This window comes from Marmota monax, unplaced genomic scaffold, assembly GCF_021218885.2.
Source record: "Marmota monax isolate L192 unplaced genomic scaffold, Marmota_monax_Labrador192_F-V1.1 WCK01_AAM20220418_F8-fsc00015, whole genome shotgun sequence".
NCBI classification, from domain to species: Eukaryota; Metazoa; Chordata; class Mammalia; order Rodentia; family Sciuridae; genus Marmota; species Marmota monax.
In genome coordinates, this window is record NW_026692194.1 from 20,497,358 (window position 1) to 20,509,724 (window position 12,367).

A 12,367-nucleotide genomic window follows, 5' to 3' on the forward strand; every position below is an offset into this window, starting at 1 on the left:
CCGTTACCGGAAAGTGTGTGTGTGTGTGTGTGTGTGTGTTTCTTGGAAGGAATTGGGCAGTAATAAAGGACTGGACAATCTGTAAAATGTCACTTCCTGTTGGGTAATGTCTAGTTCCCACTCCCCTCCCCCATCCTAGATCATAACCCCCCCTCCCCAGTCCCCTCGGAGCAACCCCCCCCTTCCCTGATTCTATCAGCTGGAGACAACTGAGCCAAACAAACTCAGGAAGTGGCAAAAGATCGGGAAGGGGAGGAAGTTCATGGCACAGAAGGAAAAAGCCAAGAGAATGCCCTGATGCTCAAGGAAGCGGGTGGGGGAGAGAGAGAAATGAAAGTCGCCCCAAGGTCACTCGGCGCCAAGCCCTTAAATGTCATCTCTGAGCTTTAAATCAAAACTGGCACAAACAGTGGGTCAAATCTCCAGGGACCATTCAAATATTAACATTCACAGTGATAAACAGTCCCCCCAAAAGTCTTCTGTAAGCAAATTAGAACAAACAACTCATCTAAAATCAGTTGCTGGGAGACCAGTTGGGAAAAGAGCCAAGTTCAAGCGTCTGGAGAAGTCTTTACTCTTTGGCTTTCAGGAAAGAGGAGAGAAGGAGCTACCTGTAGATCACGCCATGCTGGTGCAGGAACATGAGGGCCGACGTGACCTCGGCAGCATAGAATCGTGAACGAGGCTCGTCAAATTTTCGGGAGCGCTGAATCTGGAACATGAGGTCTCCACCATTCACATATTCCATGACGAAAAAGAGGCGGTCCTGCAGGGAGAGAAGAAAATGCCATTTAGGTCATTTTGTGGCAGCCTGTCTACTCAGGCCACTATGCTGTGAGCCAGGGGTGACAACCAGGGCTCAAGGGGCAGAAAGGCTCAAAGGTGGGTAAATGCTGGTAGCACGTGAGCCAGCAAGAGGACAAAGGAATGAAACACACAAGTTAGGGCACAGAGGGTTATTTAAAAACTTATTTCTTGCTGGGTGGGGAGGCACATGCCTGTAATCCCTGCTACTTGAGAGGCTGAGGCAGGAGGATTGCAAGTTTGAGGCTAACCTCGGATCTTAGCAAGACCCTCAGCCACTTAGCAAGACTCTGTCTCAAATAATAAAAAGGGCTGAGGATGTGGCTCCGTGGCAGGTGCCCCTGGATTCAATCCCTGATACCAAAACAAACAAACAAACAAAACCCAACCACCACAACAATAAAACCTTTGTTCTCTGTCTAATTTAAGTTGACAGAAAGGAGAACCAGGCCTTTGATTCTGGTCATAACTTGAGGTGTGGCTCTGAACAAGCCTTTCCCCTTTTGGAGGCACTGGGTTCCTTTCGGGTAGACTGAATAATGATCTTCCAAAAGATGCCCAGGCCTTAATCCCTGGAACGTGTGGCTCTTTATAGAGGAAAAAGTATTCTGCAGATGTGATGAAGTCAGGGATTCTGAGAAGGAGAGACTCGGCTGGATCACTGGGGTGGGCCCTGGGCAACCACTAGTGTCCTTCCAAGAGGGAGGTAGAGGGAGATTTGGGGAGCATGGGGAGGCAGTGGGATGATGGAGGCAGAGACTCGAGCGTCTGCAACCACAAGTCAAAGAACGCAGGCAGTCACCAGAGGCTGGAGTCTCTGGAGGGAGAACGGCCTAGCACGCTGACCTCTTGACTGTGGCTCAGGAATGCTCTCTCAAACTTCTGGTCTCTAGAAATGTGAGAGAATGAATTCTATTGGGTTAAGCCACTAAGTTTGTGGAAATTTGTTAAGGAAGTCCTAGGAAATTTGGAAGTCTGTAATGTGAAATACCTTGAAATCAATTTTACAACAATAAATAATAATGGCTGTGAGACCTCCCGTCCCCTGGGAGGGCCACTTTGTGCTTTGAAAGATATTCCCTCTAGGATTCCTATGAATCCTCCCTCAGGCTTCAGGATGATCCAGGACACTGCCAGACTTCACTGAGGGTGGCACTTCCTTATCTGCAATCTATGGTAACATGGGGAGAGGATATACTAAAATTCACTTTTACACAGTTTCTTTTTTCATTTCTCTCTCTCTCTCTCTCTCTCTCTCTCTCTCTCTCTTCCCCCTTTCTTCTTCTTCTTCTGCTTCTCCCCCTCCTCCTTCTTCTTCCTCCTCTCCTCGTCCTCCTCCTCATACTCCTTCTCCTCCTCTTTCTCCATCTTCTTCTTCTCCTTCTCTTTCTTATCTATTTATTATTATTTTTGTAACACTGGGAATTGAACCCAGTAGCATTCTACTACTGAATACATCCCCAGCTCATTTTGTTTTTATTTAGAGACAGGTCTCACTAAGTTGCTGAGGCTGGGCCTCAAACTTGAGATCCTCCCGCCTCGGCCTCTTGAGTAGCTATGATTATGTGCCTTGCTTGCACAGTTTTTTGATGACTATTTTCTAAGGAATGCTGTGCTAGACAGGCAATGAAGTATATCACTGCCCTGGGGAGAGTGGGGGTTATAATTCAGGGGTGCAGATGGGAGATGGAAAGAATGATTTTTAAACCACAGGAGCAAAGTTACACTGGGTACAGAAAGAATTTAGAGAAAGGACCACTCGCTGACATGGAAGCAGGAGGGATGGACTTTTTTCTTGAGAGAAAGAGAAGGTAGGGGAGGCAGGAACAAATGCCAGGACTTGGAAAACAGAGTGAGCATGTCCAGGGGCCAGCAAACAGACCAGATCAGCTGGGAGGAAGGTTAACAACGGTGTGAGAGGTCACAGGGCCAGAGTGCATCCTTAATACACAGGCTAACAGAAGCTTCCCGGAGCACATTGTTTTTCATTAAGACTGAGTAAAAATTACCAAGGGTACTTCTTTATTCATAAAGTATATCTATTTCATTACAGGCAGTAATCCCAGAGTCAATAAATGTTACTGATCCTTCTCCTGACCATATCTCTGGAATTACTCAGACTTTATTGGTATTCACGAAGGGTCAAGGACTTGAGTTGCTATATTTCCCCTTCAAGGCCTGCCTCATTTTCTCCCCAGGGTGAAGTACGTAGCTGCCTTGCTGACTGTTCATGCAGTCATCCCTTCTGCATCCAAACCTTTTTTAAAAAAAACCAATGCTCAGTAAACTATGGAACCAGTCTAGGTGTCCATCAATGGAAGAATGGATCAAGAAAATGTGGTATATATATATACACAACGGAGTTTGATTCAGTCATAAAGAAAAATGAAATTATGTCACTTGCAGAAAAGTGGATGGAACTTGAGACATGATGTTAAGCAAACCTTTCAGAAGGTCAAGGGTCATATTTTTCCCTCTCATATATTGGAAGCTACAGAGGAAAGGGGGAAAAAAGGTGAGGGGAGACAAGGATCTCATGAAAATCAAAGGGAGATCAGGAAAGGGACCAGGGGTTGTGAAGCAAAAACAGAGAGAGGAAGTGCTGGGGAGTGTGATATTGGCCAAATAATATTGTTATATTATGTGCATGTCCCATATGTAACAAGTCCCATCATTATGTACAACGATAATGCACCAATTAAATAGAAAAACATGGATAGAGGAAATGAAATGCTCGGGCCCACTCCATCCCAACAAAATCAATATCTCTAAGGGGGGACCCAGGCTCCCCAGGTGATTTCAATGTGTGTCCAGGGTTGAAAATCATGGGCTCTATCTGGCTTTGGTCAAGGTATTTTATATCTGTGTGGTTGATTGTGGATTATACGACAGTCCTTTTTGTCTTTTTAAGGATTCTCCCAAGAATAGGAGTTCTCCAACTTTGCATCAGAATCACAAGAACACGCATTCCCCCAGATTTCTGAAGATATGGAGTGGAGCCTGTACATCTGCATCTCTAACAAGTACCCGGGTGATGTTGATGCTGCTGGTCCAGGGACCACACTTTGAGAAGCTTTGCTCTAGAGCCCAGGGAGCAAGCCTTGCACATGACAAGTAGAGCAGCAGCGTCCACTTCACACTGCCCACGAGCTGAACCACACCATGAGAAACAGCTACTGCAACGCCCTCCAGAGCCACCCACCCCGAACTCGGGCTGCAGGAACAATGGAGTGTTTCCTTGACTGTATTTGAAAGAATGCAAATCTCTAAAGGGGGAAATCCTCCCTTTCCCGCCCTCTTCCCCAGCTCATTTTTATTCTACAACATTGGATACATGGCATTGAAGCTTTGGGGCTGTGGAGTGAGAAAAAAACTCCCACCTCGACTTCATCCCTCCCTGCTTGTGTAACCTCAAGCAAATGACTTCATCTCTCTGGGCTCAGTTTCCTGACCTGTAAAACTGAGGATAATAGGACCTGCCTTATGGGCTTCTTGTGAGGATTAAATTCCATGTTAAAATGCCTGGTTCATAGTTGATGCTCCATAAAGATTACCCATGTCTATTGTTACAGAGAGTACAGTAGCCGTTAGCATTATTAGCATTATTATCAAGTCTTTTTTTTTTTTTTTTGCTAACCTCCCCATGACTTTCTTCCCTGATTACCTCCTCTTCCAACCAACACTGCTTTGTGGCTTTCAGGCTGTTTTTTCTTCCTTTGTGACTGACAAGGGTTCTTCTCCCTCTCTTGTATGCTTCTCCTCCTCCCAGCCATGAAGTGCGGGAACCCCACAAGACCAGGACCCAGCCCTCTTGTTTCCCTGCTCTGCTGCTGGGTGACCTTGTCCACACCCACAGTTCCTAGGGCCTCTACACGGATGACTCCCAAACTTAAACCTCTCCTCCGGGCTTCAGTTTCACTTATCCAAGAGTTTTTCTGCCCTCCCCCAGATGCCTCACAGCCACTCAGACCAACATGTTGAAACAGACTCCATGATTTTCCCTAACAGACTGGCCGTTGGCCAGGGCTGCCTGGCTCAGGGCAGGCCTACACCCTTCAGCCAATTTTCTAAGTCAGAAACCTGGAAGACAAGCTTGATCCTCCCTCTCCCTCATCCCTCACATCCATCACCGAGCCTTGCTGCTCCTACCTCTTGTGTCTTGGCACCTCTCACGTTGGTCTGTGCCTCTCCATTTCCATGACCATCATCCCGCCCAAGCGACTGGCATCTCTGTCTTATCTAGATTCTTGCATTGACTCTTAGTGATGTCCCCCACATTTATTCCAGCACCCCATCCACACACTAGTCATTCTATAGGCAGAGGGACCCTGCTGGACAGGAAATCCAGTTGTAACTCAACCCGTTTTCTCTCTCACTTTACTGTTTAATTCTATTTTTTTTAATAAATATTTTTTAGTTGTCAATGGACCTTTATTTTATTTATTTATATTCAGTGCTAAGAATTGAACCCAGTGCCTCACACATGCTAGGCAAGCACTCTACCACTGAGCCACCACCCCAGCCCCTCTGTTTAGTTCTTTAAAAGCCTTCTTGTTACTCTTAGAATAAATAGCTTCAAGGGCTCTACAATCTTCCGAGTCTTTGCCTTCCAGCTAGCCCTTGTTGCCTCTGCCCCAGGACCTTGACTAATCTCCTCTCATGATGAATCCTTCCTCGTCCTATAGACTTACAATAGTGCAGTCAACTATTCTTTGGGGAAGCTTTCCAATGACAAGGTCAAGTCCTCCCATGATGTGCTACACTTATTATTAGGAGATTCAGCCCAGAGGAGGTTTTATTGTGTAATTGATTCATGATTTTCTCCCTCAGGAATGTGAATGCTCCAGAGAACAAAGACTGCTGGTAATTCTGGCCTGTCTTTTTAAGGGATTTAGAGACCCCTGAAAAGACCCAGGTGTGGTGGTGCACACCTGTAACCCCAGCAACACAGGAGGCTGAGGCAAGAGGATCGCAAGTTCGACTGATCCTCCCTCATCCCTCAAATTCATCGCCAAGCCTTTCTGCTCCTACCTCTTGTGTCTCTGCACCTCTCATGTTGCTCTACACCTCTCCATTACCGCTATTACCATGACCACCATCCCGCCCAAGCCTGCTCATTCCCCTGAACATCATAGAGGAGCAATCTTTGTTGTCTGGGTTCCTTATTGTATCTCCAGCAGCCAGAACTGAGCCTGGCCCATGGTGGGGTCTGGTATACCTGTGTTCCTGTTCTGTGCCTGCATTTTTTTTTTTTTTTTTTTTTTACAATCTGGGGGATTAAACCCAGGGCTGCTCTCCCACTGAGCTCCATCACCAACCCTTTTCATTTTTCATTTTCAGTCAGGGTCTAGCTAAGTTGCCCAGGTGAGCCTCCCACTTGTGACCCTCCTGCCTCAGCCTCCCAGGTCTCTGAGATTACAGCCTCATGCCTGCATTCTTGAACATGGCCAAAGTTCCCGCTGCTAGAAATTCAAAAGTAAACCAGAGCTGGTTTCTCTGGTTACTTCTTTTGTTAATTAACCTCATCTTGAGCTATTCTAACTTTAGTTTAAACCTAATTTCCTCTCAACAGCTCAATGAGCATGCCCCCAGAGCACAAGCAACCCTTTTTATGTATTAGGGGTGTTTCAAAGCCAGGAAGCCTTCCCCTTCTTGCTCTGCAGTGAGTTTGGATTGTCGCTGACCTCTAACTCCAACTTATTTGAGAAGCAGGTTTTGACGCAGAGGGAGAAGCTCCAGTCATTCTGGGAACTGCTTAATTATATAAACTGAAATCAAAAGAAAGCTGGCAAACCCAGCGGCCACTCATTAATCCCCTCTTGGCATCGGTAGAAAACAAAACGAAAAACCAACTTCCTGGTAAAGTAAGCAAATATGTTTTCTGAGGTAATCAAAGATTTTAAAGGCTTTATTCCACCTCCTCCTCCCTTAATCTCCCCTAAATGTCTAAAAAGTTATGGTCTTGTGATAGCAAGGAAAATAATAAAATTAAAAAAGCGATTATGTGTCATGGCCATGTAGGGTAAGAATAGTGGACACTGGCCACTAAGCTGGAAGGGCCACAGCGTATGTTTGAGATTCCCATTGGGCTCCATTTTCCCAGAGCATTAGCCTCTCCTGTCTTTGAAGGGAAGACCAGGCCCGCCCTGTTCATCCCTGAAGGTGTGATAGAGAGCCAGAGACTTCCTCCCAGTGGCACTGCGTGTCCTGCCAATTGGGTTTGTTTGGACACACGTTCTCCACCAGTTGTTGGCTGTTTATATGTGCAAAGATTCTATCGCTTTTAAGTCAATTTCAAATGAGTGCCCAACAAAAGCCCAGACTTGGAACAGCATGCCTCGGATACGTCGGTGACGTACATGCACCTAAGGAAGTCGTGGGTCCTCATGGCATTCTTTTTTAATCTTTTTTTTTTTTTTAGTGTGGTGCTGGGGTTCAAACCCAGGGCCTTGTTCAGCCCGGCAAGAGTTCTACCACTGAGCTACATCTCCAACCCTTCATTTCACGTTCTGAAATGTCTCCTTTCCTGTTCCTCAGGCATATCATCTAACCTATCACCAGGTCTTTCCTGGGCTCTCAGCCCTCCGATGGTGGGGGGATATGGAAAATGATGTTTCTGGTTTCCGAGAGCTATAAATGGAACACAGGAAACCCTGGAGCACACAGGACGCTCTATCACTGTGTACTAAACTCTCTGGTATCGACTCAGACGGTGAAACCTTTGTGTCTTGTTTCTATCTCCTTGACTGTCATAAAGAACAGTGATTCGTCACCCAGGCCTTATCACTCATAGAAGATCATCGCAGGAGAAAGTCGTATGAAAACTCTTCCTGTGTGTTTTCCATAATACGACCCTATTGGTGGAACTGGCCATGGCTATGGGAATTTGGTTGAGATAACCTGAAATGGAGGAAAGCCTGCCCTTGAGTAAAGTCTTAGATAATGTTAGGTGGGAGGACAAGAAGGGCCCTGCAAGTTTGAAGCACAGCCTTAAAGGGAAAACTGAGCAGAGATAAACCCTCAGGTGGGAATGAGGAAGGCAAGCAGGATGAGCTCCGTAAAGAAACAAGACAAAACAAAAGATAATTAGTTTTATTTTTTTATTTTAACATCTAGGAACAGGTTTGGAAACCCAGGACACAGGTGTGAAAGAGTCTGGGGGTGCCTCTGAAGGAGACAGACTGGCCCACTGTGCATTGTTGGAAAGAAAGTAGAGATAATCAAAAACCAAGTGGTCAATAAAGAATACTGGCAGTCTGAGTTTTTAAAAAATAACATAATTAATGCTCATTTAAGAAAAATCATTTTTGAAAAATGGATTAGAACAAGGTAGGACAAAGCTATTCCATTTCTTCCCCATTTCTACTATCTCAATTTTATATTAAATATTACATTATCTTTAAAATGTTCTTATTTCTTCTTTTTTGCTTTGTTGCTTTGGTTTTGCAGTGCTGGGGACTGAATCCAGGGCCTTGTGCATGGTAGGAAAGTGACTCTACCACTAACCTCCATCCCCAGTCTGATGAAAGAAAGAGGGGCGGGGAAGGAGGGAGGAAGGAAGGAAAGAGTGAGAAAGAGAAAGAAAAAGCAGAAAGAGGAAAGAAAAGTGAAAAACAAAATAAACAAACAAAAAATCAGGCTACCTTTCTTTCTCGGTTTAGCAAAGAAAAGATGCAACCACTTTGGGAAACTTGACCACATGAATTTTATGTGCTCATTTCTGGATGTTGAGCTACAGATAGAACAGTCACCATTACAGTAAACAAACAGTGAGCCTCACGCGGGGCTTTCCCACTTGGAAGCTGACACACCGCGTGTGCCGTTGCAGCCCCGTCTCTGCACACCAGCAGAGCCTCGCTTAAGGGCTATCACACATCAGCCACTGTGTGCAGCCGGGAGGTCAGTGTGGATAAGCAAACGGAAGAGTCTTGCCAATTCAGAGAGTGAAAGCGTCTCCTCTGAGTGATAATTATCATTAGCAATATGAATGTTCCTATGCAATAACAACAATACCCATCTTAATGATGTTTTTCTATTTCTCCACATTCTCAGCCCTTCTCTAATAGGCCTACTCCTCCTTCCACCTCCTAGTGTTACAGGTCTCACTCAGATATAATGACCCTGAAGTCTTTCACCAAATTCAGAGTCTTGGCAACCAAGTTCCTATAGTAATGACCAATTTCATCAACACCAACAGAAGTATGGGAAATATAAAATTGATTTCTACATGGCTCTTTTTCTTTCTGAATGCAACACCATTATTTTTATCCACTTCTTTTAAAGAAAAACCACTGGAACCACCATTTGACCCAGCTATCCCTCTCCTTGGTCTATACTCAAAGGACTTAAAAACAGCATACTACAGGGACACAGCCACATCAATGTGTATAGCAGCACAATTCACAATAGCTAAACTGTGGAACCAACCTAGATGACCTTCAATAGATGAATGGATAAAAAAAATATGGCATATAAACACAGTGGAATATTACTCAGCAATAAAAGAGAATAAAATCATGGCATTTGCAGGTGAATGGATGGAGTTGGATAAGATAATGCTAAGTGAGGTTAGCCAATCCCACCCCCACAAAATGCCGAATGTTTTCTCTGATATAAGGAGGCTGATTCATAGTGGGGTAGGGAGGGGGAACATGGGAGGAATAGAGGAACTTTAGATAGGGCAGGTGGGGCGGGAGGCAGGGGGCAGGGGATTAGCAAGGACAGTGGAATGTGATGGACATCATTATCCAAAGTACATGTATGAAGACATGAATTGGTGTGAACATACTTTATATACAATCAGAGATGTGAAAAATTGTGCTGTATATGTGTAATAAGAATTGTAATGCATTTTGTTGTCATTTATTTTTAAAAAATCAATTAAAAATTTAAAAGAAAGAAAAAAAGAAAAACCACATGATTGAGGTATAATTGACATACAGAAAGCTGTCCATAGTTCATGTACAGAACTTAGTGAGCTTGGAGATAAGTACACCCTAGGGGATCCCTAACCACATTTGATGCCACAAACATATCCATCATGTCCCAATGTGTCCTTCCACCCTCTTTATTTTCTGTGTGTTTGTGACAGAACATAACATAAAAACTACCTTCTTAGCAACATTGTAAACATAAAATAGAATATTGGTAACTGGTTGTCACTGCACGGATCTCAAGGACTTACTCATGTAAGTAAAACTTCAACTGACACCTCCTGATTCTCCCTCTCCCAGTTCCTGGCAACCACCATTTTATTTCCTGCTTTTATAAGTTCAACTATTTTAGACACATGATGTAAGTGCTATGATGTAGTACCTGGCCTTCTAAATCTAGCTTAGTTCACTTAGCAGAATGTTCTGCAGCTTCACATGTCATTGCACATGGTAGGACTAAATGATAAAGGCTAAGTAATAGTCCACTCTATGTAGACATGGCCATTTCTTATAATGATCTTCAAGAAAACAAAGAGGGTAGAGCTAAGCCTGCTTTTGATAAAAAGGGAGATGCCTTTTTTTTCTTAGAAACCCTTAACCAAATGAGAATTAACCAAATAGCAAAAACTCCACACTATCTCGTCTGCTGGTTGAGAAGATATAAACTTCACTCATGTACACGTGATGTTTGTTTCTAATTGCGTAAAATTAGGATTATTTGACTTAAACAGGATGGCCCAAGTTTAAAGTGACCTAAAGCTGCACCAAACTGACTCACCCAATAAAACTCAAATAAACATTTCCTGCCTCTGATTAGAGCTGCACTTGGCCCAGGGAACAACCTCAAATCCCTGGCCCCTGCCCCCCCACATTTCCATCTGGGTGTGAAAGCTGGGGAAAAGGAGGGGAGTTCTGTCTTATCATCAAAGAACACTTTCATTTTATAGGGATCACCAGCATCTTATGAAATCAAAGTTTCTATCCTATGGTATGACAGTACAAATGGACCAGGAATGGTATGTGGTCAATTTTCCTCTTTGAAAATGACAGAATCAAGAGAGTTTCGACAGGGAACCTCACAGCGGTCCTGTTTTGAGGTGGCTCTATCTTTTTCTCCATTGCTTGATCCGCATCAACATCCAAGTCAGCATCTGGACCCCTCCTGGTGTCACCCCACTGGCTGCTTGCTGTATCAACTGCCACTTGGGAAACATGGCATCTGGACTTCAGGAAAGCCTTCAAAACCTTCCCCTTAGTCGTCCGGTCTACCCAGCAGCCTGGTCATCCTGCAGAGGTCTGGGCTTCTGGGGTAAGCCTGGGGCCCACCTAGAATCTGGTCTGCCTACACTGGGCAAGAAGATGAAATAAAGCCTTTTTGATGTTACCAAGAAATAATTGGAGCTGAAATGGAAAAAAAAAATGGGTTGCTCACTGGGGCCCACTGACACCGGTAGCCAGCTATTTGAAGTCAAAGTTAAGGACCTACAGGCTGTTTCTTGCAAGTCTTTTTTTTTTTTTTTTGAGTGGGGTGTACCAGAGATTGAACTCAGGGACACTCAAATACTGAGCCACATCCACAGCCCTGTTTTGTATTTTAGAGACAGGCTCTCACTGAGTTGCTTAGTGCCTCACTATTGCTGAGGCTGGCTTTAAACTTGTGATTCTCCTGCCTCAGCCTCTCGAGCCACATGCACCACCGTGCCTGGCTCTTGAAAGTCTTCTTAACCCTAAAAATACAAGTATTCTTGCTCTAATCTCATTTCCCGAACTCAGGCAAGGCCTTGCTAATGATCTTGCCCTCTACCAATGCTTCTTGTGAGCTCAGGCTCTTCCCCAAGGTGTGGACTGCATCAAACTGTTCCACCTGTATGCCTTCCTGTGTCCTAGCAGGACATAAGTGGCTGACAGCTGGTACTCATGATCCCCTCTTTTGTGTATCCTCATCTGTCAAGGCCCAGAGCTTGTGTAGCTTCCATAAAGAACCAAATGAGTCTGGTTGGTCTCCAACTTGCTGCTGCTGGAGATGGTCCCCCTTGGAACTGAAGCAGCTTATCACCAACTGTGTCAACAGAAAAAGCAGCACCTACAGAGATCATGTTAGAGTTCTGATATAAAGCCTGTTTCCAGGTTAGGTGAGTCCTGAACCATTTCAGTCCTGCCACTATTGATGCTGTCTTCTCTATCCACCTTCTTTGTTTCTTTGCTTGCTTACGCAATTCTATTTAGAAAGGAATCCTGCTAACCAACCAGGGGAATGTGCCCATATCTACGTTCAAACCACCAGTCAATTCAGAGAAAAGCAATCAAGGAAACTTTTTTCAATCTTGTGTATTTACAACAAGGGACCAGTTAATTGAATCTCTTACTTTACTAACAGCTTTCAATACTACAATTTTCTACCCCTTTCTTTCTTAAAAATATACATGTTCTTATCACAGTTTTAAAGATAAGCAAATATCAGGAAGCTGCCCCAAAGAAAGAATGGACACTGTATTTCCCTTCAAGTGTGGGGGAAAAAAAATATCACCTGCTTAGATGGAATGTTTAGAATGATCACACCCTCAAAAGAGGGTTTGGTGTGACAGTCAGTCAGAGCTGATTCTACCAAGGAGAACAATGACACAGGAAGC

The 12,367-nt window shown here is 44.4% G+C and overlaps 1 protein-coding gene across 1 annotated transcript in view; it reads right to left on the minus strand.

The window, feature by feature from the left end:
- Prkce (protein kinase C epsilon) overlaps positions 1-12,367 on the minus strand; it is a 486,225-nt gene that overhangs the window by 89,344 nt on the left and 384,514 nt on the right. Inside the window, exon 11 of the mRNA XM_046424887.2 lies at positions 612-766. Coding sequence (XP_046280843.1) covers positions 612-766 — 155 coding nt within the window. The remainder of the gene's footprint in view (positions 1-611; positions 767-12,367) is intronic.